This window comes from Musca autumnalis, unplaced genomic scaffold (assembly GCF_047663935.1).
Source record: "Musca autumnalis isolate F117 unplaced genomic scaffold, ASM4766393v1 scaffold_4, whole genome shotgun sequence".
Taxonomy (NCBI): domain Eukaryota; kingdom Metazoa; phylum Arthropoda; class Insecta; order Diptera; family Muscidae; genus Musca; species Musca autumnalis.
This window is the reverse complement of record NW_027411977.1, coordinates 93,682,050-93,704,753: the sequence shown is the minus strand read 5'-3', so window position 1 is coordinate 93,704,753 and position 22,704 is coordinate 93,682,050. Positions and strand designations below refer to the sequence as shown.

Genomic DNA, 22,704 nt, shown 5'->3' with positions numbered 1-22,704 from the left:
AAAAGAATAAAGCCGGAAACAACGTTTCAGTAAAGTTGGAGTCATTTCTGATAAAAGAATAAAAAATTCCATCTATGTCACCCTTGCTCTTTTATTGGAAATGGCGCCCAACATTACTGAAACGTTGAATATGTTTTCAACTTAAAGCCGAAAGAAAATGTTGATCTATCTTGCCCTTGCTCTTTTATTCTTTTATCAGAAATGATCCCCAACTTTACTAAATTGTTGGAAGTGCTTTCGACTTAAAGAATGTAAAATGCGAACTCTTACCGGAAATATGTAGATAAAGCAAGAAAGACAGCCTAAAGGCCAAGATGCATAAGCGGATGGATTTCTTGCTCCGCTTCATATCTGATAAAAGAATAAAGCAGGTCGAGCCAATTTCGAACTAGGTTGTCTTTTCTTTCTTTTTAATCTTTTATCAGAAACGAAGTTGAGCAAGAATGCCAGCCTCTTATGTACCTAGGTCATTAATCTGGCATCCAGATTAAGTCCTTTCTGGTAACAGAATAAAGAACGGAAGAGCCAAATTCGAACTTGATTGATCCTTTTCCTTTTAATTTCTTACCAGAAATAACGTTAGTAAGAAAGCCAGTCGTTTATATACCGAGCCCTTAAAGGCTTCGGCACATACATACGTTCCATTGCGAGTCGCATCACGCGTCGTAAACAACCATATGAAAAATATGTAAGTGATGTCAAGTTTGTTCTTGATGTTTTCATGTACCGAGCCCTTAAGACCAAACCAAACGTTGTGGATACAACAAAGGAACCTGTTTTCAACTTACCATCGACATCCATAACACGGGTAATGTTCAAGGAAGCACCCTCTAAAGAGATTAGAAAAAAAAGAAAAGCAAAATTAATTTCCGATTCTCACAAAAAATTCTTCATTGGCCAACAAAAAGAGGTTAATGAAATGTGGCTCTTGGCAATTAATGTTACAAAAATGAGGGCGGCATCAGGACAGGTTGTTTGTTACACAGTTTTACCTGGCTTTTTTTGTTTGTTCGTTATCAATACTCTGTTATCATATAAGCAAAGGTGAAAAAGCTAAATGATTTCTTGAAACTTGGAAGAAAGCTTTCAATTTATATTCAAAAGATATCCCCTAAAAAGAAGACATACTGACCTTCATTAAACACCTGAGCAACCATCTTCTTCTTCTTTTTCAACGTAAAGGTGTCTTCTTCAAAGGTTATCGAATCACTCCTGGGACGAGCCAAAGCAATGAGCGCCTGTTCTTCTTCTTCATTCTGTATAGAATATCTGGGTTTGGTGGATACCTTCTTCTTGGGCTTGAGTTTGATATCGACTTCATCGAGAGGCAATTCTTCAATTTGATAAGCATCGGCTTCTTCATCGAAGATATCTTCCTCAATGTCGGTGTCGTCATGGACTTCTTCAATGATGACTGCATCTCCGTCATCATAATCCTTCATAATCTTAATGCTGACCTCACCGGCCTCTTCGCCGTAGGTCTTCTTAATCGGTTTCTTAAGTTTGATCTTACTGCCCATGGAAATTTCCTCTTCGGCATAGGAATCCAAAGCAATATTGAATTCTTGTTCAACCTCGTCGACCTCGGCGGGTTGCTTGGGCTTCTTGGGACGTAGAGTAACGGTTTCGACGCCAGTGTACTCGGGAATTTCTTCCTTCTTCTTGGGCTCCTTTTTAACGGTGAATTCTTGTTCTTCCTCTTCGGTGACTTGTTGAGGCTTTGGCTTAGGTTTAGACTTTGGTTTAATCACAACCTCATCTATCTCCTCTACTTCTTCTTGTACCTCTTCCACTTCGGGTTGTTGTACAATATGAAGTTCGGCGGCTGCCTCATCATGAGTCAAAGGTTTCTTTGGTCTCTTCTTGATAACGGTAGCTTCCTCTGTGACACCAGCAACGACCTGTTTCGGTTTCTTTAGAGCCAAACTAACTTCCTCATCGGAATGTTCCTCATATTTAGGTTCGTATGGTTTGGAAGGCTTTCTACGTTTCACAATAGCCTCTTCGATAATCTCTTCTTCTTCGATTTCTACGGGTCTTTCCACAATAGCTTCCTGGGTAATCACTAACTCATCAGAAGCTTCTTCAACCGGTTTCACAGGTTTCTTCTTCTTCTTAAGCTGCACCGTCTCCTCAGAGGTTTCTTCATGGGTAACTGGCTTCTCCTGAGGTAATTTAACTTCAATTGCAAAGTCTTCTTCTTCGACCTTGGGAGTCTTCTTGGGTTTCAAGGTAACCTGGGTAACTTCTTCTTCTACTTCTTCCTGTTTGTCCTTTGGTTTCTTGAGTACAACTGCTTCTTCTTCGACCTCTTCCACTTGGGCGGGTTTCTTGGGCTTCTTCTTAACCACAGCAACCTCTTCAATTTCTTCAACTACCTCTGGTTCAGGAGCAACCTCTTCAATTACCTGTACCTTAAGTTCAGCGGCAGCTTCTTCCTTAGGTTTGGGCTTAGATTTCTTCTTAACGACGGCAGTTTCTTCGGGTACTTGTTCCTCCTTTGGTTTAGGTTTCAATGTTACCTCTGCCTCCGGTTCCTCAGTAACTTCTGGCTTGGGTGCCTTAGGTTTTTTGGGTAGAGTAACTTCTTCTTGTACCACTTCTTCTGGTTTGGGTGCTTCTTCAGGTTCAGTTTCAATGACACCGAATTTGTATTCTTTATGCTTAACTTCCTTAACTTCCTTGATTTCCTCGGTAACGGTAACTTCTTTAGGAATTTCTTCTTGAGGTTTCTCTTCGATTTCTTCGACTTCTTCAATTACATGAACCTCCTCGGTTTGTGGCACTTCCTCTTCCACCTTTACAGTCTTTTCGACTGCAACTTCCTCGGTTTTCTTTGGTTTTTTGGTCTTCTTTTTAATGCTGACCTCCTCGGAAACTTCTTCGGTGGGTTTCTTAGTTACCAATGTAACCTGTTCTTCGGGTTCTTCTTTGATGCTTGGTTTTTTCTTGGGTAATTGGAAGACTTCTTCGGGAGTTTCCTCCACCTTTTCTGGCTCCATTTCCTTTACAGAGAATTCATAGGTCGTTGGAATATCTTCTACGACTTCTTCAACCTTAGGCAATTCCTTGATTTCTTCTTCCTCCACGATTTCAACGATCTCTGGCTGTTCTTCGGGCCCTTCCTCTACCACGGTAACCTTAAGTTCAGCTTGAGCTTCCTCAACGACAGGCTTCTTGGGTTTCTTTTTAATAATCTTAGTTTCTTCCACATCTTCGACTGGCTTTGGTTGTGGAGCAAGGACCACTTGTTCTTCGGGTTCTTCAGTGACCTTAGGTTTCTTTCTGCGTATAACCTTTACCTCTTGCTGTTCTTCTTCTTCGGTAACGAATTGTGGAGATTCCTCAATAATTTTAACCTTGTGTTCTGGGAGCTCTTCAATGACTTCTTCGACCTTGGGTATTTCCTTAACTTCTTCTTCCTCAACAATTTCTACAACCTCAGGCTTCTCTTCTGGCATTTCTTCGACCACAGTAACCTTAAGTTCTGCTTGAGCTTCCTCAACGACAGGCTTCTTGGGTTTCTTCTTGACAATCTTTGTTTCTTCGACATCTTCAACAGGTTTTTGTGGGGCCAAGGTAACTTGTTCCTCGGGTTCTTCTGTGACCTTTGGTTTCTTGCGACGAATTACTTTCACCTCTTCTTGTTCCTCTTCCTCGGTTACAAATTGTGGAGTTTCTTCGACAATCTTAACCTTGTGTTCGGGATAATGTTCCTCTGGTTTGACTTCTTCCGGAGCTTCTTCCTCGGGTTTTTCTTCTACAACTTCGGTCGGTTTCTCCACAACTTCCTCTATAACCTTGACGGCATGCTCTTTGGGCGCTTCTTCTTTGGGTTTCTTCACCTTCTTCTTAACCGTTTTAGTTTCTTCTTGAACAACTTCCTCAGTCGGAACTGTGGTGACTACCTTGACTTCTTCAGTTGGGGCCTCTTCCTTGGGCACAGACTTCTTACGAGGTTTAGGTGCTTCTGGAATTTCTTCCACCTTTTCTTCTTTGGGTGCTTGAGATTCCTTGATTTTGAATGAGTATTCTTTGGGTTTCTCCTCGGGTTTCTCTTCAACAATAGTTGTGACTTCAGCAATTTCTTCGACCACTTCAACTGGTTGTTCAACGGGAACTTCCTCGGTCACAGTTACCTTAAGCTCAGCCGCAGCCTCTTCCTTGGGCTTCTTCTTAATCTTCTTTGTCTTAATACGGGCTTCTTCGGTAACTTCCTCAACAGGTTTGCTTTCGGTGAGAACGAATTCTGCTTCGGGTTCTTCAACGGGTTTCTCCACAACCTTCTTGGGTTTAATTGTAACCTCTGGCACCGGTTCTTCTTCTTCTTCAACAACCTTTTGCTCTTCGGATACCTTTATCTTGTACTCTTGTGGTTTCTCCTCAACAGGTTTTTCTTCAATTACCTCCACTGGTGCTGGTTGTTCTTCCTCAATGACCTGTTCAACTGGTTTCTCTTCGGTTTCGGTGATCTTAACTTCCAATTGAGTAGATTCCTCTTCAACCTTTTTGGGTTTCTTGGGCTTCTTGGTCTTGAGTTTAGTTTCAACTTCGACCTCTTCAGCGGGCTTGGGTTCTGTTAAGGAGACAGAAGCTTCAAACTCTTCGTGCACTTCAACTGGTTTCTTGGGTTTAATTGAGAATTTCACTTCTTCGGGTTGTTCCTCTTCGAAAGTCACCGGTTTCTCAGCCTCTGTTTCGATTGTTTTGATTTCATAACTGGGGAATACTTCGGCTTCTTTCTTTGGTTTAGGTTTGGGCTTGGGCTTTTCTTCAACCACTTCCTCAATAACTTCAGGAACTTGTTCCACAGCCTCAGTTTCCTTTACAGTTATGTCGTAGACCTTTGGTTTGGGTTCTTCAATGGTCTCTTCCTCCACTGGTTGCTCAATGGTGACCTCTTCCACGGGTTTCTCCTCGGGTTCTACTTGTTTAATTTCTACCTTAGCCTCTTCCTCAGGAACAACCTTCTTCTTTGGCTTCTTCTTCTTAACCACTTGTTCTTCAACAACTTCTTCCTCTTTAGGCTGTTCAATAGTTTCGACAACAGTAACTTCCTCTGTTATGGGCTGAGGCTCAGGTTTCTTAACTTCGAAGGTTACTTCCGTTGTGGGTTCTTCTTCTTCGACTGGTTCAGGCTGAGGTTCTTCAACCGTGTATTCATATTCCTCGGGCACGGTTGGCTTGACCTTCTTTCTACGAATAACTGTCTTCTCTTCGACCAATTCTTCGACGGTAACTTCTTTTTCGTCGGTATCAACAACACGTACCTTATATGCTTCGGGCACATCTTCGGGCTCGATTACAGTTGTGGTAATCTTGTATTCGACAGGAATTTCTTCGGGTTCCTTTGGCTGTTCAACGACTTCCTCAACGACCTTAACCTCTTCTTGAGGCTTCTCTTTGGGAACCTTCTTCTTGATTTTAACCTTATCGACCTTCTCTTCGACTGGTTTTTCTTCCTCTACAGCCTCCTCCTTGACAGCTACCTCGAACTCAGGTTCGGGTTTCTCTTCGGTGACTTCTTCTTGTTTTGGTTTTTCTTTCTTGGCCTTGGGCTTCTTAGGCTTCTCCTCCTTAACTTCGACTACAGGTGATGGGGATTTTTCTTTAGGCTTTTCCTCGGGAACAACCTTTACTGGCAATTCGGCGGGAACCACTGGTTCTTCTTCCTTCTTGAATGGCTTGAGTTTGACCTCAGCTGTGGGCTCCTCTTCGGGCTTGCTTTCTGGTATACGGAATTTAACAGTTTCTTCTGGCTGTTCTTCGGGTTCCTTTGGTTTGCCCGGTACAATTTCGGTAACAATCATTTCTTGTTCTGGTTTTGGTTTGGGTTTCGACTTTGGCTTGGTCTTGGGCACCTTCTTGTCCTTCTTGGGAGTTTCGGGGAATTCAAGTGGTTCCAGCTCTTCTCTAGGCTGTTCAATGTCCTCAAATTCAAGGGGTTCGAGAGGCTTCATTTCATATTTAGGCTCTTCAGGTTTCGGTTCTTCCTCCTTGACAACAACTTTGTGTTTCTTGACGGTCTTCTCCTCCAAGACTTCTTCTTCGGGCTTGGGCTTTTGTGGTATTTTCTTGAGGCTAACCGATTCGGGTTGCTCCTCTTCCAATGGCTTCTTCTTACCCTTGCCCAGTTTTAGTTTAACTTCCTCTGGTTTTTCTTCGGTCTTGGCAGGTTTCTCGGGTTTCTTGTAGGGTTCCTTGGCCTCTGGCTCTTCTTCGCTGCTCACATACTTTTCGTATTTCTCCAATTCAACCTTTTCCAGGTCATCCTTGATCTTCTTCAATTTTTTGACCTTTCGTGGCTTGAATTTGAGCAATTCTTCGGCTTCTTCAATGTTGCGCGAAAGCTCACCTACCTCCTTGACAGCACCAATTTCAGAAATGACTGGTTTCAAAGGTTCTGGAGGATATTGGACCATAACCATGCGGCTCTTTAACTTGAATGCTGGCAGTTGAACGGTTTGTTCCTCGACTGGTCGTTCCTTGCGTTTGGATGGTTTCAGCTTAATCATTTGTGGTACCTCAGCAGCATCGACTACGACCACCTTCTTGGGCTTTTGATCGCGACGAACGATTTTAATGGGCTCTAAGCCAACAGCTTCCGGCTTCATCTTTTTGGGTTTCTCAAATTCGATCTTTTCGAATTTCTCCAGTTCGGTCTTTTCGATTTCTTGTTCCAAGAGTTTCTGAATAATGGCATCGTGGTCATCCGTCTTCTTGCGTATCACCTTCTTTTTGGTTTTTCTCGGTTTCGAGCCGTCTTCGGGTGTTTCCTCATCCTTGGTCTCTTCGACTTCCTCCTCAATGACTTCGATGGGGTGTGATTCTTCCTTATCTTCAGGATACTCCTCAATTGTGCGGATTTGATGCATTACATGTTCGACTGGTTCTTCCTTCTCCTCGGGCAATTCCTCAATAACGTTGATGGCATAGTCCTGGTGGACTTCTGGTGCTTCACCTAAGTTAACAAACAATTAAAAAAATTAGCAGGCGATATTCGCAAAGGCCAGTGAAGGCATACGGACGGCATGTTTGAAGAAAATAATGGATACGATTTAAAAAACATATTTACACCGAAGAGTAAATGTGGACAGTGAGAGAGAGAGAGAGAGAGGGAGGAGATACATAGTTATAGTAAGACAGAGAGAGAATCAAGTAGAGTAAAAGGAGTGATAAAAATAAATAGAGGAAAAGGCAATTTCGCTTTTCTTTTTGCCGAAAGTGCAGCAGTTCTGTCCTAAGCTTTAAATCTTTGGGATATTGCTGTGGTAAGTTGTCCTAGGCGGCATTTTAGATATCCAGGAAGGAGGTATTCTCCAAACTAAATTTACGTTGCCAATTGAATGAGGTTAGTATTTTTTATTTTCAAATAAAAATTAAAAAAATGTGTTAGTGGTACGGAGCCACAAAGCCGTTTAGAACTTTTATGGTACACAAGTCAGTCGTGGATCCGGAAAAAGTGTTTTTTGCATTGTGTCGTTTAAATAAAATTAAAAAAAAATTAAATGTGAATGTCAAGCAGTATAGCAGCGGAAATTTCATAGCGATTGCATGAGCAAAGCCAGAGCTCTTAGTGGGTTAAGCGTGGTGTCATTACTGTGTTTCTTGAGGTAGGGCCCCAAAACTTATGAGCTTAAGTGGGGAATAAGCAATACCGTAGATACTGGGATAAAGAAAAATTATAAAAAATGCTAGAAGATTCGCAGCAGCGGCAGGAACGCATACTCCAACACTCAGAGATGTCGACAAAAAAGGGGAGAGATAGAGAGACAGAGAAAGATACAAATTCCAAGAGTTGAATGTGATTGTATTTTTTTCATTTTTTTTTTTGATTTGTTTTGAGGAGTAGTTGGGAAAGATTTGGAGAGGAAAGAATGTAACACAAGTTGGCAGCTGTTGGATTTGAAGGTATCCTTCCACAACACTTACTTGTTTGTTTTTTGGGTTTGGTTTTGTGTTTGGTGGTCTTAGTATCGGGTGCAATATCTTCTGTGACAGTGGTGGTGACCTTGTGAGATTCGGGTGTTTCTGTTTGTTCCAGATCTTCGATCTGTTTTGGTTGTTCTTCGGTGGTGGGTTGTGGTTCTGTGTATTGTGTTTCTGTGACAGTAATGTCGTGTAATGTGTCTTCTTCCGGTTTCTCGTCGGGTTTCTTTTCCTCAACTAGAGAGGGCTTACGCGGTTTCTTTTTCTCGGGCTTTTTGGGTTTTTCTTCAACGTCCTTTGGTGTCTCGTCCGTCTTTTTGGTCTTTTCGGGCATTTCTACCTTTTCATACTGTTCGAGGGTTGTCTTGGGTATGTCTTCGTCAATAAGTCTCTGTATGTAATCGTCCACTTCGTCTTTCTTAACCTTCTTAACGATTTTCTTTGGTTTCTTGGTCTGTTTGGGTTCTTCGGAAGGTGCCAATGGCTCAGTCTGCTCAACAACAGGCTCGTCAATGGGCACCTCGTCAATGATAAGGGTTACCTCATTACTGTCCTCTTCATGAACGGTAACAACGTGAATGGTGGAGTCTTTTTCGTCGTCAACCTTTTTGGTGAGAGTACGTTTCTTTGTTGTCTTTTGCTTGGGTTTGCCCTGTTCATCGGGTACCTCTTCGACATGGACCTCAACAGGTTCGGTCTCAACAATTTCAACAATTGGCAAGGGTTGTTGTTCTTCAACCTCTTCTTCGACAATCTTTATCTCGGCCATAGGTTGGTCTGGTTGTTCTGCGGATTCTTTGGGTTTTTTGGTCTTGGGTTTCTTCTTGGGCTTTTCCTCCTCAGAGGGCTGCTCCTCCTTAACGTCGATTGGATACTCGTCTTCAGTGGCATTTTTAGGTCTAGGCTCAAATTCAATTTTAGCATATTTCTCCAATTCCGTCTTGGGTATATCCTGTTCAATGAGTTTTTGTATATAGTCGTAGAGATCGTCCTGTTTGACCTTCTTTGTTTTCTTTTTCGGTGCTTTGGGTTTATCTTCGGTGGTTTCTTCTTGTGGTTGAGTTTCAACAACGGTAACTTCAACATCGGGCTGATCTTCTCTCTTCACCTCTACAATTTCAATGATGTCCTCTTTGGGACCTTGTTGGCGTTTGATTTTACGTTTAGTTACGGTTTGTTTCTCCACAATGCCCTCGTCATTAACCTTTTCAATTTCTTCAGTGTGGCTTTCGACGATTTCAATCTTGAAGGGTTCAGGTTCTTGTGGTACGGGTGATGTTTCCTTAACAGCCACTTCAAATACGGGGCTTTCCTCGACCGGCTTTTCTTCGGCCTTGGGTTTCTTTTCTTTAGGTTTCTTGGGTGCAGCTTTAGGTGCTTTCTCTTCTTCGGTAGTTTCTTTAATTTCGTATTCCTTAACTTCAGGCTGTGGTACGGTCTCTTGCACATCGATCTCCTGTTCCTCCTCTGGTTGTTCTTCAGGTTGTTGAGGCTTTTCTTCCTCCACTGGTTTGACCTTCAATTTCTTTTTCTTTTCTTTCTTAACCTCAGTCTCTTGGACTGTAATTTCTTGTGGTTTTTCTGTTTCCTCTGTTTCGTCTTCCTTAACTTCCACGGTCACCTCAAAGATGTCCTGAGGCGCTTCCTTTTGTTGTGGTTGTTCTTCGCTCTCCTTCACTTCTTCTACAGTGGGCTTTTCATCTTCTTTTGGTGTTTCTTCGGTCTTCTTAACCTTGTGTGAGGGTTTCTTCTTAAGCTTTATTGGTTTCTCTATGTCAATCTTTTCATAGGTTTCCAATTCAGTTTTGGGAATATCTTCCTCGATAAGCTTCTGTATGTAATCTTGTAGCTCATCTTTGGGAACCTTTTTCGTTTTCTTGGGCTTCTTAGGTTTATCCTCCTGGGGTTGTTCTTCAATCGATTCTGGTTCAACGGCTGTTACCGTTATTTCGGCCACAGGTTCTTCTTCTCCCACTTGTTTCTCTACAATTTCAATAATCTCCTCCTTGGGACCAACCTGTTTCTTAATCTTGCGTTTGGTTACCTTCTGAGTCTTGACTTCTCCAGCATCGTCAATTATTTCAACTTCTTCCTTTTGGCTTTCAAGTTCAACAACACGTACTGGATATTCTTCAGGCTTTTCTTCGGGCTGACTTTCTTCAATGGTAACCTCTTGAGTTTCTGTTACCTCCTCTTGTGGCTTGTCTTCGAGTTTGGCAAACTTGGGTTTTTCGCGAACCAATTGTTTGGGTTTCTTCTTTAATTTGACCGGAGCATCGATTTCTATTTTCTCGTATTTCTCAAGCTCAGTCTTGGGTATATCCTGCTCAATGAGTTTCCTAATGTATTCGTCCAAGTCGTCTTTCTTAACCTTTTTGGCTTTCTTGGGTTTGGTGGGCTTTTCTTCAATGGGTTTGGTAGTGTCTTTAACTTCATCTGCTTCGGAGGTTATAACTGTTACCTCAGCCACTGGCTGTTCATCGCCCTTTTGCGTTTCAACAATTTCAATGATTTCCTGCTTGTCACCCACTTGCTTCTTGATTTTACGTTTGGTAACTTTTTCTTTTTCAACTTCACCCTTTTCATTGACAACTTCATGTTCCTCTTCCTTGCGTTCAACTTCAACAATGGAAATTTGCATTTCCTCGGTCGCTGGTTGTTCAGGAGTTTCCTCTACTATGGGAGCTTCTTCGACTTGCTCTTCTTGTTGGGGAACTTCCTCGAAAGAAGACATTTTGACAGTGTATGATTTGTGTTCTTCGGGTTGGTCAGGTGTTTTGCTCTTGGGCTTTTTGGGTTTCTTGGGTGTGGCCTTTTCCTCAATGGGCTGTTCTACTTGACCCTCCTTAATTGAAATGTCATATGATTCTTGAATTTCTGGTTGTTTCTCTTCAAAGGTTTCGGTCTCTTGTTGTTCCACTGGTTGTTTGTCTTCAACAACTTCTGGTTGTTGTTCTTCCTTAACGACCATCTTGGGCTTTTTGGGTTTCTTGACCTTTTCAGCAGGTTTCTCTTCTACAATTTCCGTTGGAGCTTCTGGCACAGCTTCTTCTTCAGCCACTTCTTGTTGGACATATTCCTCAATGACATTGACAATATAGTCCTCCAACTGTTCCTTGGGTACCTTCTTAACCTTTTTAACCACCTTCTTTTCCTTGGGCTGTTCAGGTTGTTCTTCGGCAGGCTTTTCGGTTTCGGTTATTTCAACAATTGTCACCTCACTTGTGGGCTGATCTTCTTCCTTGACCTCGGAAACTTCAAATATCTTTTCTTCGGGACCAGACTTTGTCTTGAGTTTACGTTTTGTAATGGTTTTTGGTTTAAGTTCGCCCTTGTCATTGATTTCTTCAACGGTTTCGGTGACTTGTTCCAATTCCTCAACCACCACAGGTTGTTCCTCTTTCACTTCAATCTTTTGTTTCTTCACCTTCTTGGGTTTAGTGGGTTTGTCTTCCTTGATTTCAATGACATCTTCTGCCACAGGTTTATCCTCAGGCACTTGTTGTTCTTCCTTAAAGGAAACCTCGTAATCTTCAGGAGTTTGTTCTTGAGGCTTTTCAACCTCTTCATCTTCAATCACTTCTATGGGTTGCTCTTCATATGCTTCCTCTTTAGGAGTGATTTCTTGGATGTCAAATTCATGAACTGTTACAGGAACACCTTCAACAATTTCTGTGGTCTTCTTGTGATGTTTCTTGATAGTCTTTGGTTTCTTTTTGGGTGTGCTTTCGAACTCCATGGCCTCAAATTCTTCCAGCTGAGTCTTGGGAATTTCCTGTTCAATCAGCTGTTGAATATAGGCGTCGTGATCGTCCTTAGGTGTAAGTTTCTTTTTAATTTTCTTGACCGTAACTGGTTGTGGTTTCTCTTCACTCTCTTCGATTTCTTCAGGCACCAGCTCGGTGGTGATTATTTCTACTTCAGTTTCCGGCTTATTTTCAACATAAGATTCGACAATTTCAATGAGATATTCCTTATCGCCTTCCTTCTTTTTCAACTTCCTCTTGGTAACAACCTGTTTGACTTCTTCACCACTTTCATCGACAATGTCTTGGGTGACAATTTCCGGCTGCAATTCTTCAATACGAACCGTATATTCTTTAATTTCTGTCGGCTCTTCCTTCTTGGCCTTGGGTTTCTTTTCTTTGGGTTTGCGTTGTTCAGGTTTTTCTTCAAGTGGCTGTTCTTCAACCTTTGTAGTCTTGGGCTTTTTAGGTTTACGTTTAGGCATTTCTTCTTCTTCCTCTGTGGGCTGTTCTTCGAAGATGGTGGGTGTAACATATTCCTCGATGACATTGATAATGAATTCCTTGATTTGCTCTTTGGGAACCTTCTTGCTCTTCTTGACCGGTTTAATTTCCTCGGTCTTCTCCTCTGTCGGTTTATCCTCAGTTTCGGTAATTTCCACAATAGTAACCTCAGCATTTGGCTTATCGTCTTCGGTGATTTCGGAAATTTCAAAGACCTTTTCTTCGGGACCAGATTTGGTTTTGATCTTTCGTTTGGTAATGGTTTTCTTCTTAACCTCACCGTTTTCTTTGCGTTGTTCAACGACTTCAGTTACTTCCGAAATTTCCTCTACCTTAACCTCTGGTGTTTCCTCTTCGAAGATGGTGGGCGTAACATATTCCTCAATGACATTGATAATGAATTCCTTGATATCTGCCTTGGGCACCTTCTTGCTCTTCTTAACCGGTTTAATTTCCTCAATCTTTTCTTCTGGCGTAATTGCAGTTTCTGTTATTTCAACAATAGTAACTTCGGCGTTTGGCTTATCATCTTCAGTTACTTCGGAAATTTCAAAGATCTTTTCTTCGGGACCGGATTTAGTTTTGATCTTACGCTTGGTAACTGTTTTCTTCTTGACTTCACCGGTCTCTTTGGGTTCTTCGATGATTTCGGTTACTTGAGAAATTTCCTCAACCTCAACTGGTTTCTCTTCCTCGAATACAGTTGGTGTCACATATTCCTCCAGGACATTGATAACAAACTGTTCAATTTGTTCGATTGGAACTTGTTTTGTTTTCTTAACATGCTTCTTTTCCTTTGGCTTGGGCTTGTCTTCCGGCACCGATTCGGTCAACTCGACAATTGTCACCTCGCTGGTAGGTTGATCTTCGTGGGTAACTTCAGAAATTTCAAAGACCTTTTCTTCGGGACCAGTCTTGGTCTTTATCTTGCGTTTAGTGACCACCTTCTTCTTGACTTCACCAGTCTCTGTGTGTTCTTCTACAGTTTCTGTGCGTTGTTCAACCTCTTCGACTGTTACGGGCTGTTCCTCTTCGACGTCATAGGTAGTGGGGGTTACATATTCTTCGATAACCTTGACAACAAATTCTTGGATTTGTTCCTTGGGCATTTTCTTTACCTTCTTAATGGGTTTCTTCACCACCTCTGCCGTTTCTTCGGGAGCCTCCTCGGTTTCGGTGATTTCAGTTATGGTAATTTCAGCATTCGGTTGATCATCTTCAATGACTTCGGAAATTTCGAATACCTTCTCTTCGGGTCCAGTCTTAGTTTTAACACGACGCTTGGTAACTGTCTTCTTCTTAATTTCGCCTTCTTCATCGGGTTGCTCCACAATTTCTGTGGTCTGTTCAATTTGTTCAACCAAAAGTGGAGCTTCTTCTTCGGTTACTTTTACCTTGGAAGGTTTTGACTTCTTGGGTTTGGGTTTGGTTTCCTTAACTTGCACAAGATCATCTTGAGCCACCGGCTTTTCGGGTTCTTCTTCTTTCATGGCGAATTCGAAGTCATCGGGGGTCTCTTGTGTTGTCGGTTTCTCTTCCTCTACTATTTCAACTGTTTGTTCGGGTTGTTCCTCTTCTTGTGGCACACTTTCTTCAATATCGAATTCATGTACCGTCACTGGAACGCCTTCAATAATTTGCGTAGTCTTTTTGTGATGCTTCTTAACGGTCTTTGGTTTCTTCTTGCGCTTGCCTTCCAATTCTGTGACTTCGTATTCTTCAAGCTCGGTTTTTGGTATTTCCCTTTCGATAAGTTCTTGAATGTAGGCATCATAATCGTCCTGGGTAGAAGGTTTCTTCTTGTACTTCTTCACCTTAACCGGTTCGGTGGGAGAGTCTTCAGGTTTGTCTTCCGTTATTAACTCGGTGGTAATAATTTCCACATCAGCTTCGGGCTTATTTTCTACATAGGATTCAACAATTTCGATGAGATATTCCTTGGCTCCTTCCTTCTTCTTGAGTTTCTTTTTGGTAATGGTTTGTTTGACCTCTTCGCCGGTTTCATCAACAATTGTCTGAGTGACGGTTTCCGGTTGCAATTCCTCAATGCGCACACTGTATTCTTGGACAACTTCTTCGGGTTTCTTAGATTTAGGACGTTTAGTTTTGGGCTTTTGTTTTGGTTTCTCTTCTTCACTTAGACCAAAGGTGAATTCTTCACTTGGTTGTTCCTCTTGGGGTTGCTGTTCACTTTCCAAGAGGTTAACTTCCTCTGTCACCTCCTCAGGTTGTTTTTCGGCGGATTCAGTGATTTTAACCTTTTTGGGTTTGGAAGTCTTTGGTTTCTTATCCTTCTTATCAACTTGTTCCTCTGGTTTTTCATCGGGTTTACTTTCTTCTTCTTCCGGCAAGTCTTCCACAATGGTCTTAACGGCGAAAACAGATTCATCAATTTCTTGAGGTTTCTTCTTCTTGGGCTTGGGTTTCTGTTCCTCCTGGACTTCTTGTGTTTCCACTGGTTCAGGTTGTTCATTGATAATTCGCACCAAATATTCATCAAGTTCTTCTTTCTTGATTGTTTTCTTTACTTTCTTTGGTTTTTTAGGAGCTTCCTCTTCTTCTTGGACATCTGCAGGTTGTTCTGGGGCAAATTCCTTGGTTATGACCGTAAGTTCCACTTCGGGTTTATCATCGGATTGTTCATCAATGACGGTGATTTCATAGATCTTGTCACCAACCTTTTTCTTGATCTTACGTTTGGTTTTGGTCTTTTCTTCGACCTTACCATCTTCAGAGGTCTTGACAATGGTCTGTTTTTCTTCGGAAATTTCTTCAACAACAACTTCCTCTGGTTTGGGTTTCTCTTCCAGTTCATCCTTGAAGTCAATTGGAATACGTTCCGTTTCTTGTTCAGGAAGTTCGGTTACTTCGGCTTTTGTGTCTGTGACCTTAATGTAATGCTCGTCATAGGTTTCCTCGGTTTGCGGTGCCTCAATCACCTCAGCAGGTTTGACAATACGCTTGGGTTTCTTCTCTTTAGGTTTCTTTTCGACCGGTTCAAATTCAGAAATACCCACTTCGTGAGATTCGCCTGTTTCAGGCATTTCTGGCTTGACTGGTTTTTTAGTTTTCTTCACCTTCTTGGGGGTCTTGGTGAATTCCAGTTGTTCAAATCTTTCCAATTCTGTTTTGGGAATTTCAGCTTCAATCAATTGTTGAATATATTCGTCCAATTCATGTTTCTTCATTTTCTTAGTTTTCTTTTTGGTCAGAGGTTTCTCATCGCCTGGTTGGTCCTCGGGGGCGGTTGCTTCGCTTGTAGTGATGACAACTTCGTAGATAGGTTCTTCGCCCTTCTCTTCTGGTTGCGTTTCAATAATTTCAATAAGCTCTTCGCGATCTCCCTTTTTGTGTTGGATCTTACGTTTTTTGGTTATCTTTTGATGATCTTCTTCGCTTACAATTTCGGCGGGTAATTCTTTGAGGGTTACTTCGTAACATGATTCATCGAGTTTCGTCTGTTCGACAGGTTGTTCTTGCAACTCTTGTATGAGTTCCTCCAATTCTTGAGGTTTCATTGCCTTGACCTTTTTCTTTTTCTTGACAATTGTTCTTTCCGTTTCGTCCACCTTATCTGCTTCCGTTGTGGTAATGGTGATTTCGTAGAGCTTTTCGTCGGGCTTATCGCTGAGTGGAGTTTCAACGATTTCAATGACATGCTCCGCATTAGTGGTTTTCTGCACAAGTTTACGTTTCTTTTTGATGACGGGTTTCTTGGTTGTCTCGCCATCAGTTTCATCCTCGGTAATGGTTTCGGGTTTGTGTTCAATTACCTCCACGACTTCGGGTATGGATTCTGTTTCTGATTCTGGTTTTTCTTCAGATGATTGAGGTTTGAAGGTAAGGCCGGTGTCCTGATCGGAGGGTTTCTTCGACTTCTTTTTCTTGGGTCGAGTTGTTTCTGGCACTTTGGGAGTCTCGGTGATATCTTCATCCTCAGCTGTCTTAACAGGAATGGGTTTAAGTACCACCTCTTCGATGACATCTTGTTCGGTGGGTACTTTACCCTTACCAAGTTTGAGTTTGCGTTCCTCAGGTTGTTCGCCTTCTTTCTTTGGTTTCTTGGGCCGCTTATATTTCGTTTGAGGTTGTTCCTCTTGGGGTTGGCTGATGTCTTCTTCTTCGAAGAGGGTGGGCTTTTCAAGTTCTTCCTCTTCGAATTCCAAGGGCTTGAATGCCTTTGGACGTTTCTTCAAGAGCTCTAAGGCCTCCTGAATGTTACGTGACAGCTCACCACGACCACGTTTGGTATCCAAGTCGGTGATTGTGAATTTGAAATTGTACGGGGCATAGGGAATGAAGTTAATCCAACTTTTGAGTTTCTTGCCTTTGAAGGGCACCTTTTCTTTTTTGGGCTTAACTTCGGCCGGTTTCTGTTTGGGTGTTTTGAGTTTGAGCATTTGTGGGAATTCAACCACCGAAGTTATTTCAATGGGACGTGATTTCTTCACCTCCACCTTTTCGATTTTCATGGGTACCAATTTAATGGGTTTAGCCACTGACGAATCACGACGAGCCTGTTGGGGCTTCTCCAATTCTGTACGTTTGTATTCCGTCAATACTGTCTTGGGTATTTCCTGTTGTATTAGGAACTCAATGTACTCAAAGAGATCGTCCTTGTTAACCTTTTTCTGTGTCTTCTTCTTGGGTTTCTTTTCCTTTGGCTTTGTCACTGGCTGTTCGTCTGTTACCCTAACCTTATAGTCTTCGTCTGGTGTTGTCTTGTCGTCTTCGGTCAGAACTACTGTAACCTCTTCTTCCTGTCCGGGTTTTTGCGTTGTAATGACCTCAATAATTTGTTCCTCATCACCGAGTTTCTTTTTAATTTTGCGTTTCTTAACGGTGGTTGTTTTCTCTTCGACATTTTCTGGCTTCTTCTGTTCGTCTTTGTCTTCTTCGGTTGATGGCATTACAATTTCCACCACTTCCTCGGGCAACAATTCAATTTCCGGTTGTTCTTCGATGACACCAAACTTTTTGGTGGGTTTCTTAGTTTTGGGTGTCTTTTTGGTGAGTGGTGTTGTCTGTGTTGTGTCTTCGCTAACATCATCTGGTTCGGTAATAGTGTATTTGTTTTCTTGGTCTAATTACAAAAAATATTGTTTATATTGTATTTGTTTGGTACATAAGCATGTTTGTTGTTGTTTTTTTGTATTAAAAATTAAAACTAAATTATGGACAAAGACAAAATAATGTTCAATGGTTTCGATGTTGTTGTTGGGATAAGGGAATTTGATTGGTGTCAAACAAACAAACGAAAGGGGTAGGGGTTGGTCTAGATATACACCAAAGAAAACAAGGTGGAAAACTAACAAACAACAGATGACATTTTTCTGAATTTTTACCACGGGGTATTGTTGTGATGAAAAAAATTGTGTGTTGAATGTGTTTTTATTGCATATTTTAAGGCGCGTGTGGTGGTTTTTGTGTGTATGCGATTTTTGTGTGTATGCGATTTTTGTGTGTAAAACAACAATGAATTGTAGTACGTAAGTAATTCTCTTAAGAGTGAAGTAAATTTTTGTTTTTGAGGTTAAGTTAGTACATCAAATAATCAAATACAACATACATACACACACAAGATTAGTATTTGTTTTCTTTCCGATTTGAGGGGGGGAGAAAGTCTTGATTTCCCCTATAGAGAATGCAAAATGTCATAGATGTTTGCTTCTCAAAATCAAGACGACAAAAATCAAATTGGGTTAGAGACAATAATTTGTTTATTTTTATTGTTGGAACAGCAAGTAAATAATTTAAGATATTTTTTGTTTGTACATAAGAAAATCTGGATTATTTAAATGAAAATAACAAAAAATATGGAATAGAAAATATCTGAAAACATTTACTTGCTTTGAATATATAAAATTAGTAGAATTTTAAACAATTAACTGACACAAAAATATACAAAAAAAAGTGGAATGTTTTGGAATGTATTCCATTTGTTTGTAAGGAATTTATAGTTTCAATTGGATTTTTAGTTTTTTCTTGTGGAATGTTTTGGAGTTTTATAATCATTTCTGCGAAATGTGATTGAAGAAAGGTAAGAAGTAAGAGGGGAATAAACTTGTTATAACATTACTTTTGAAAATGTCATATTGTAGTGGTTTCCTATGCACACACTTTGTAAATATATATGAAATATTTATCAGAGTGAATTAGTAACGGAATATATTCATATATTTTATATGGAGATCTATATATCATAATGACTCAAAACCTATATCTTTTTTGAACATGCCCATTAACAATTGGCGGTCTTTTTCATTAAAAGTAAATTGAGTCCGTTGAGTATGAGTACGTTTACATTGTAAATCCAGTGGGTTGAAAGTGTCATTTCCATTCCATATATATATATATATATATATGTCCAGTGAAAAGCTCTAGTCTAAACTTGATTGGTTTGTTCCCATGGTACAATAATTAACAGGTAGAATTAAGTGTCAGCTGTTTTGATTCTCCTGTAGTACTAGTGTGAAATTCCTAAAGAAATTTTTAATTCTTATTTTCTATGTACATGAGGTATATATATTTTTTGAGAGCAAAATATCATTCCGAATAAAGTCTATTTCCCACGAATATCTCCGAAGATAAAACGGGAAGACCTATCTCATATCAATGAAAGATTCTTCGGGTCCGAACGAACTGCATCATATGTATATTATGACACCACATATAGAGACGTTACTTCAGAACAGTTTATTTATTTCTTCTTCCCGCACAACAAGAAAAATATCTTATAAATTAAAGTGCAGGATTGCAATTTTTGCCACCGCGAAGTTGGCGCTCAAGAGGGACTACACAATAATATACCCAATATCGATCTTCACACTGCGATCTTGCATATTAGCTTTGTTCCTTTACGTTAAAGTTTATTAAAGTTTTACCATTTTTGATCCGTAAAGCGTTCCTTAACCCCAAAAAGTAGTGAAACTTTAAGAAAAATTTAAGAGAGAGCATGCCAAAATAGCTTTCTCTTTTACTACTTTCTGCGCTAGTGTAAAAAATGGAAAACTTCTGTTTTGACAATTAAGGCAGGAGAGAAAAAAGTAAACAACGCGGATTTTCAAAGCAAAATAAAAAGAAATAAATTTAAATATCACTGTGCAACAAAATGGAGGTGAAAGTCTGGGGCACGGAAAATTCCTCTTGGGGAGGAAAGGACTTGGTGAGTATATTAAAAACCCCGAATGACAGATCCGCCGTGAGTCGAACTTCTGCGTTATGGCGTGATGAAGTTTTTGCTAGAGACCCTGTAAGGCATAGGGAATAAGCGTCATATCTTTGTTCACTGTTATTTTAGCTTATTTTTGAGATGACATGTCCTTAGTCAAATCGAATGAGGACCTTCTAACTCGCTTCCTTTAATGTCCTTTTCGTCCTTTATTTTAAGAGCCGCTATAAAAGTACCACGAGATGACGTTTTAAAGCTTCGAAATGTTCTGCAAAAATGTCGCTCAGAAAATTTTAGGTACGGCTCTCATTGACAACTAATCGATTTTGTCGCGTCTTCATAGTCATTTTTGACATTTACCCCTGTTTGCTCAGAAGAAAATGTTTTGTGTTTTTGTATGTTCTGTAACGAATATACATATTCTAAGAACAAAATAGTATATTTTAAAATTCTTAAGAAATATATTGTTGTTTCAACCATATATTTTGTGTCAGGAAACATAATGCCACAAAATATATTGTTGTACCAACAATATATATTCTCAGATTTTTAAAATACTCTATTTTGTTTTTAGAATATGATTGCTCCTACAATATTTTTGCTCTGTGTGTACACTTTTCGAGTAAAAAGTGACAAAACTTGAAAATTCTACCACACAAAGGAACAGAGCTAATATAATTTGACAGTTTCCAGAGCTAATAGTACGTTTTTAAATAACCAGATTTATGTCATGTTCACACGAGAGTTTCAATTACGTTGTTCACCTGTCGAACGACGTACACGAATTAACCCGTTTCAACGACACCATTCGTAATTAGCAGAAACATAAATAAAATTTTCTTCATTTTTGTTTCCTTGTTTTCACTAAAATTTGAACCGAAAACACATAAAATATACATTAAATGAATAAGAAAAGCAATAGACTTTCCTTCAAATGTATCTTCTATATTTAACTACACACATTTCATTCATTTTTTCCATAAATTTTGAATAATTTTGTATTTTCAATATATTTTTATATGTTTCTATTTTCAAAATTAAAAAGAGAGAGAGAGAGACATGTCAAAACAATGTTTGTGTATACAGACTTTCAATTATTTGTTTCCTTTTTGTTTCTGAATTTTTACGCGATTTTGAAGTAATGGACAAAAAATGTGTGTGGAATTAAGAAGGAAACACAACCATCTTCCTTCTGAATCTGTATAAAATGTTTAGTTCATTAATTTTCATTCATCTTTTTCCTTTTTTCTAAAAATTTTTGTGTTTTCAACAAATTTTTCAATTTTGAATTTAGACATGTCATAATTATTTTTTTTCGATAAATTCTCTCATTTGTTAGGGATGGGACATACTTATTCGTCGTTCAGAGAGTATTTCTAATCGAACAACGTAGACAAATCGTCGTTCGTTCATAGAATTTTGTGTGGGGAAATAAGTAATTTATTCGTAGTTATGGGTAGAACAACGAATAGAGAACGAACGACGTACCGTGGAAACGGGCTATTAAATGTTAACCTGGGAAAATGCTCTAACCCTGCGTTTACACATGACAGGACAGTTGAGTACATGTATTGATTGTCAAAAACCAAAAACTTGCCTCTGTGACGTAGGCTTCCAGACAACTGAAAAAACAGTTGTAAAAAAATGAATGAAAATCGTCGATTTCTTTTTGTTTTCCGTTCACATATTTTGTTCTTGTTCATGTTCTTTTGTTTTCAACACATTTCAATTATTATCTCACTTATTTTTACAAAAATGCCAACAATTTGTCTTCCCTACTGTCTGTGAAAAAATGATGGACAGCTTGGAGACAGCCGACAAATGTATGTATGTGTTAGTAAATCAGGGTTGTATTTGCAGACTGTCTGTCTTGTGTAAACGCCTAGTTATATAAAGGTGTTCCATAATCATACCCAACGTCAAAATATGTTCACAATAATGCATTACAGTGAATTGTTTGCTTAAAATTTCTTGGTCTGTTCCAGAACTGCAAGAATCTACTAATTTTAACTATTTTTTCCAATAACATAAAGGGAAAAATGCTATCGTAGTAAAAAATAGTAGCTTCTGGAACAAAGCATTCTATGTGATTTTATTCACAATAATGCATTTTGATAACTAGAATGATGATTAGTTGTTTTGATGTAATACCCCGGTTGCACTTAACCGTATTAACCCAGTGGGTTTGGATTTCAAATGTCAATTCCATAGCGCAAACGTCAAATAAACCCTCTCGAAATGGGTTAACCCGGCAAAAATCTCTAGTGTAACCGTACTATAACACCTGGTTATTCCGTCATGGTTTGTACCCAAGGTGACATCTGAATACCAACTGACGTCTCTTAGGCCGAAATCCGATTGTCAGTTGCGAAATATTAAGTTGTACTTAACAACTGCAAAGCTACGTGTTTCAAAACGTCAAAAATATGCTTTTTAACGCAGGTAAAAAGCACACACGTATCATTTTTATTTCTGATGCATTTAGTAACATTTTCGAGGAACAATGTTTGAGGGTGCAACTGAAATATGTTGACGAAGTTTAAACAACACAAAGCAACTGACGATACGGAAGTCAGCCTTACTGTATATTATATAACTTCATAATTTAAAAGTTCGTTTATATATAACCGGATTTAATGAAATCACCGGATTTTAAATGTCAAAGTGGAATCACTGTGTATACGTCAAATAAATCCTAATAAAGAATGTTAACCTGACAAAAATATTTACTATAAACCGGCTATAAAATTGTGAAGTTCATATATTTTATTCGTTTCCTAGAACGCATTTTAAACTTGCACTTAAAACATGTGTTTTGGGAGTTTACGTTATTTATCAATATCAGATCTCCATACAAAATATAATATGGACATACATATGAGTATGTAAGTAATTTTAATATTCTCTCTAACTTCATATAAACAAACCACCACATCTACTATGTAATTTATTATTACTTTTTTTTCGACCCTCGATGATTTTTTATAGTTGTTGTAGTTTTTGTAAAGTACATAGAAATTGAGAAAAAAAATCTAACATAAAATAGAAAAAATATACCTGTTGCATCGCTGACTTCGACAATTTCGATTTGTGATGGCGCTGTTCCGTCATATTCTTTGATCGGTTCTGTATCACTGAGCACTTCTTCGACGAGTACTCCCTCCTCTTGGGTAACCTTCTTACTTTCTGTTTCAATGACAGTTTCACCGTCTTCGTTCTGTACTGATTTGAATGTGGTTATGAATACGGGTTTTTCATCCGTTGTCTGTTGTTGTTGTACCGGCTTAACTTCTGTTTGTTGTATTATTTGTGTTACAGATGTGTATATGTGTTGTTGTTGTTTTTGTTGTCCAG

At 39.6% G+C, this 22,704-nt stretch overlaps 1 protein-coding gene across 4 annotated transcripts in view; it reads right to left on the bottom strand.

Moving 5' to 3' along the window:
• sls (sallimus) overlaps positions 1–22,704 on the bottom strand; it is a 160,011-nt gene that overhangs the window by 11,427 nt on the left and 125,880 nt on the right. For 3 of the 4 annotated variants that reach the window (XM_073982026.1, XM_073982023.1, XM_073982024.1), the window contains 4 exons: positions 22,408–22,641; positions 7,933–17,262; positions 1,133–6,961; positions 789–830 (listed from right to left, as the gene is read on the bottom strand). In XM_073982026.1, the coding sequence (XP_073838127.1) occupies positions 789–830; positions 1,133–6,961; positions 7,933–17,262; positions 22,408–22,641 (15,435 nt within the window). The remainder of the gene's footprint in view (positions 1–788; positions 831–1,132; positions 6,962–7,932; positions 17,263–22,407; positions 22,642–22,704) is intronic. The other variant, XM_073982025.1, reaches the window with a different exon arrangement.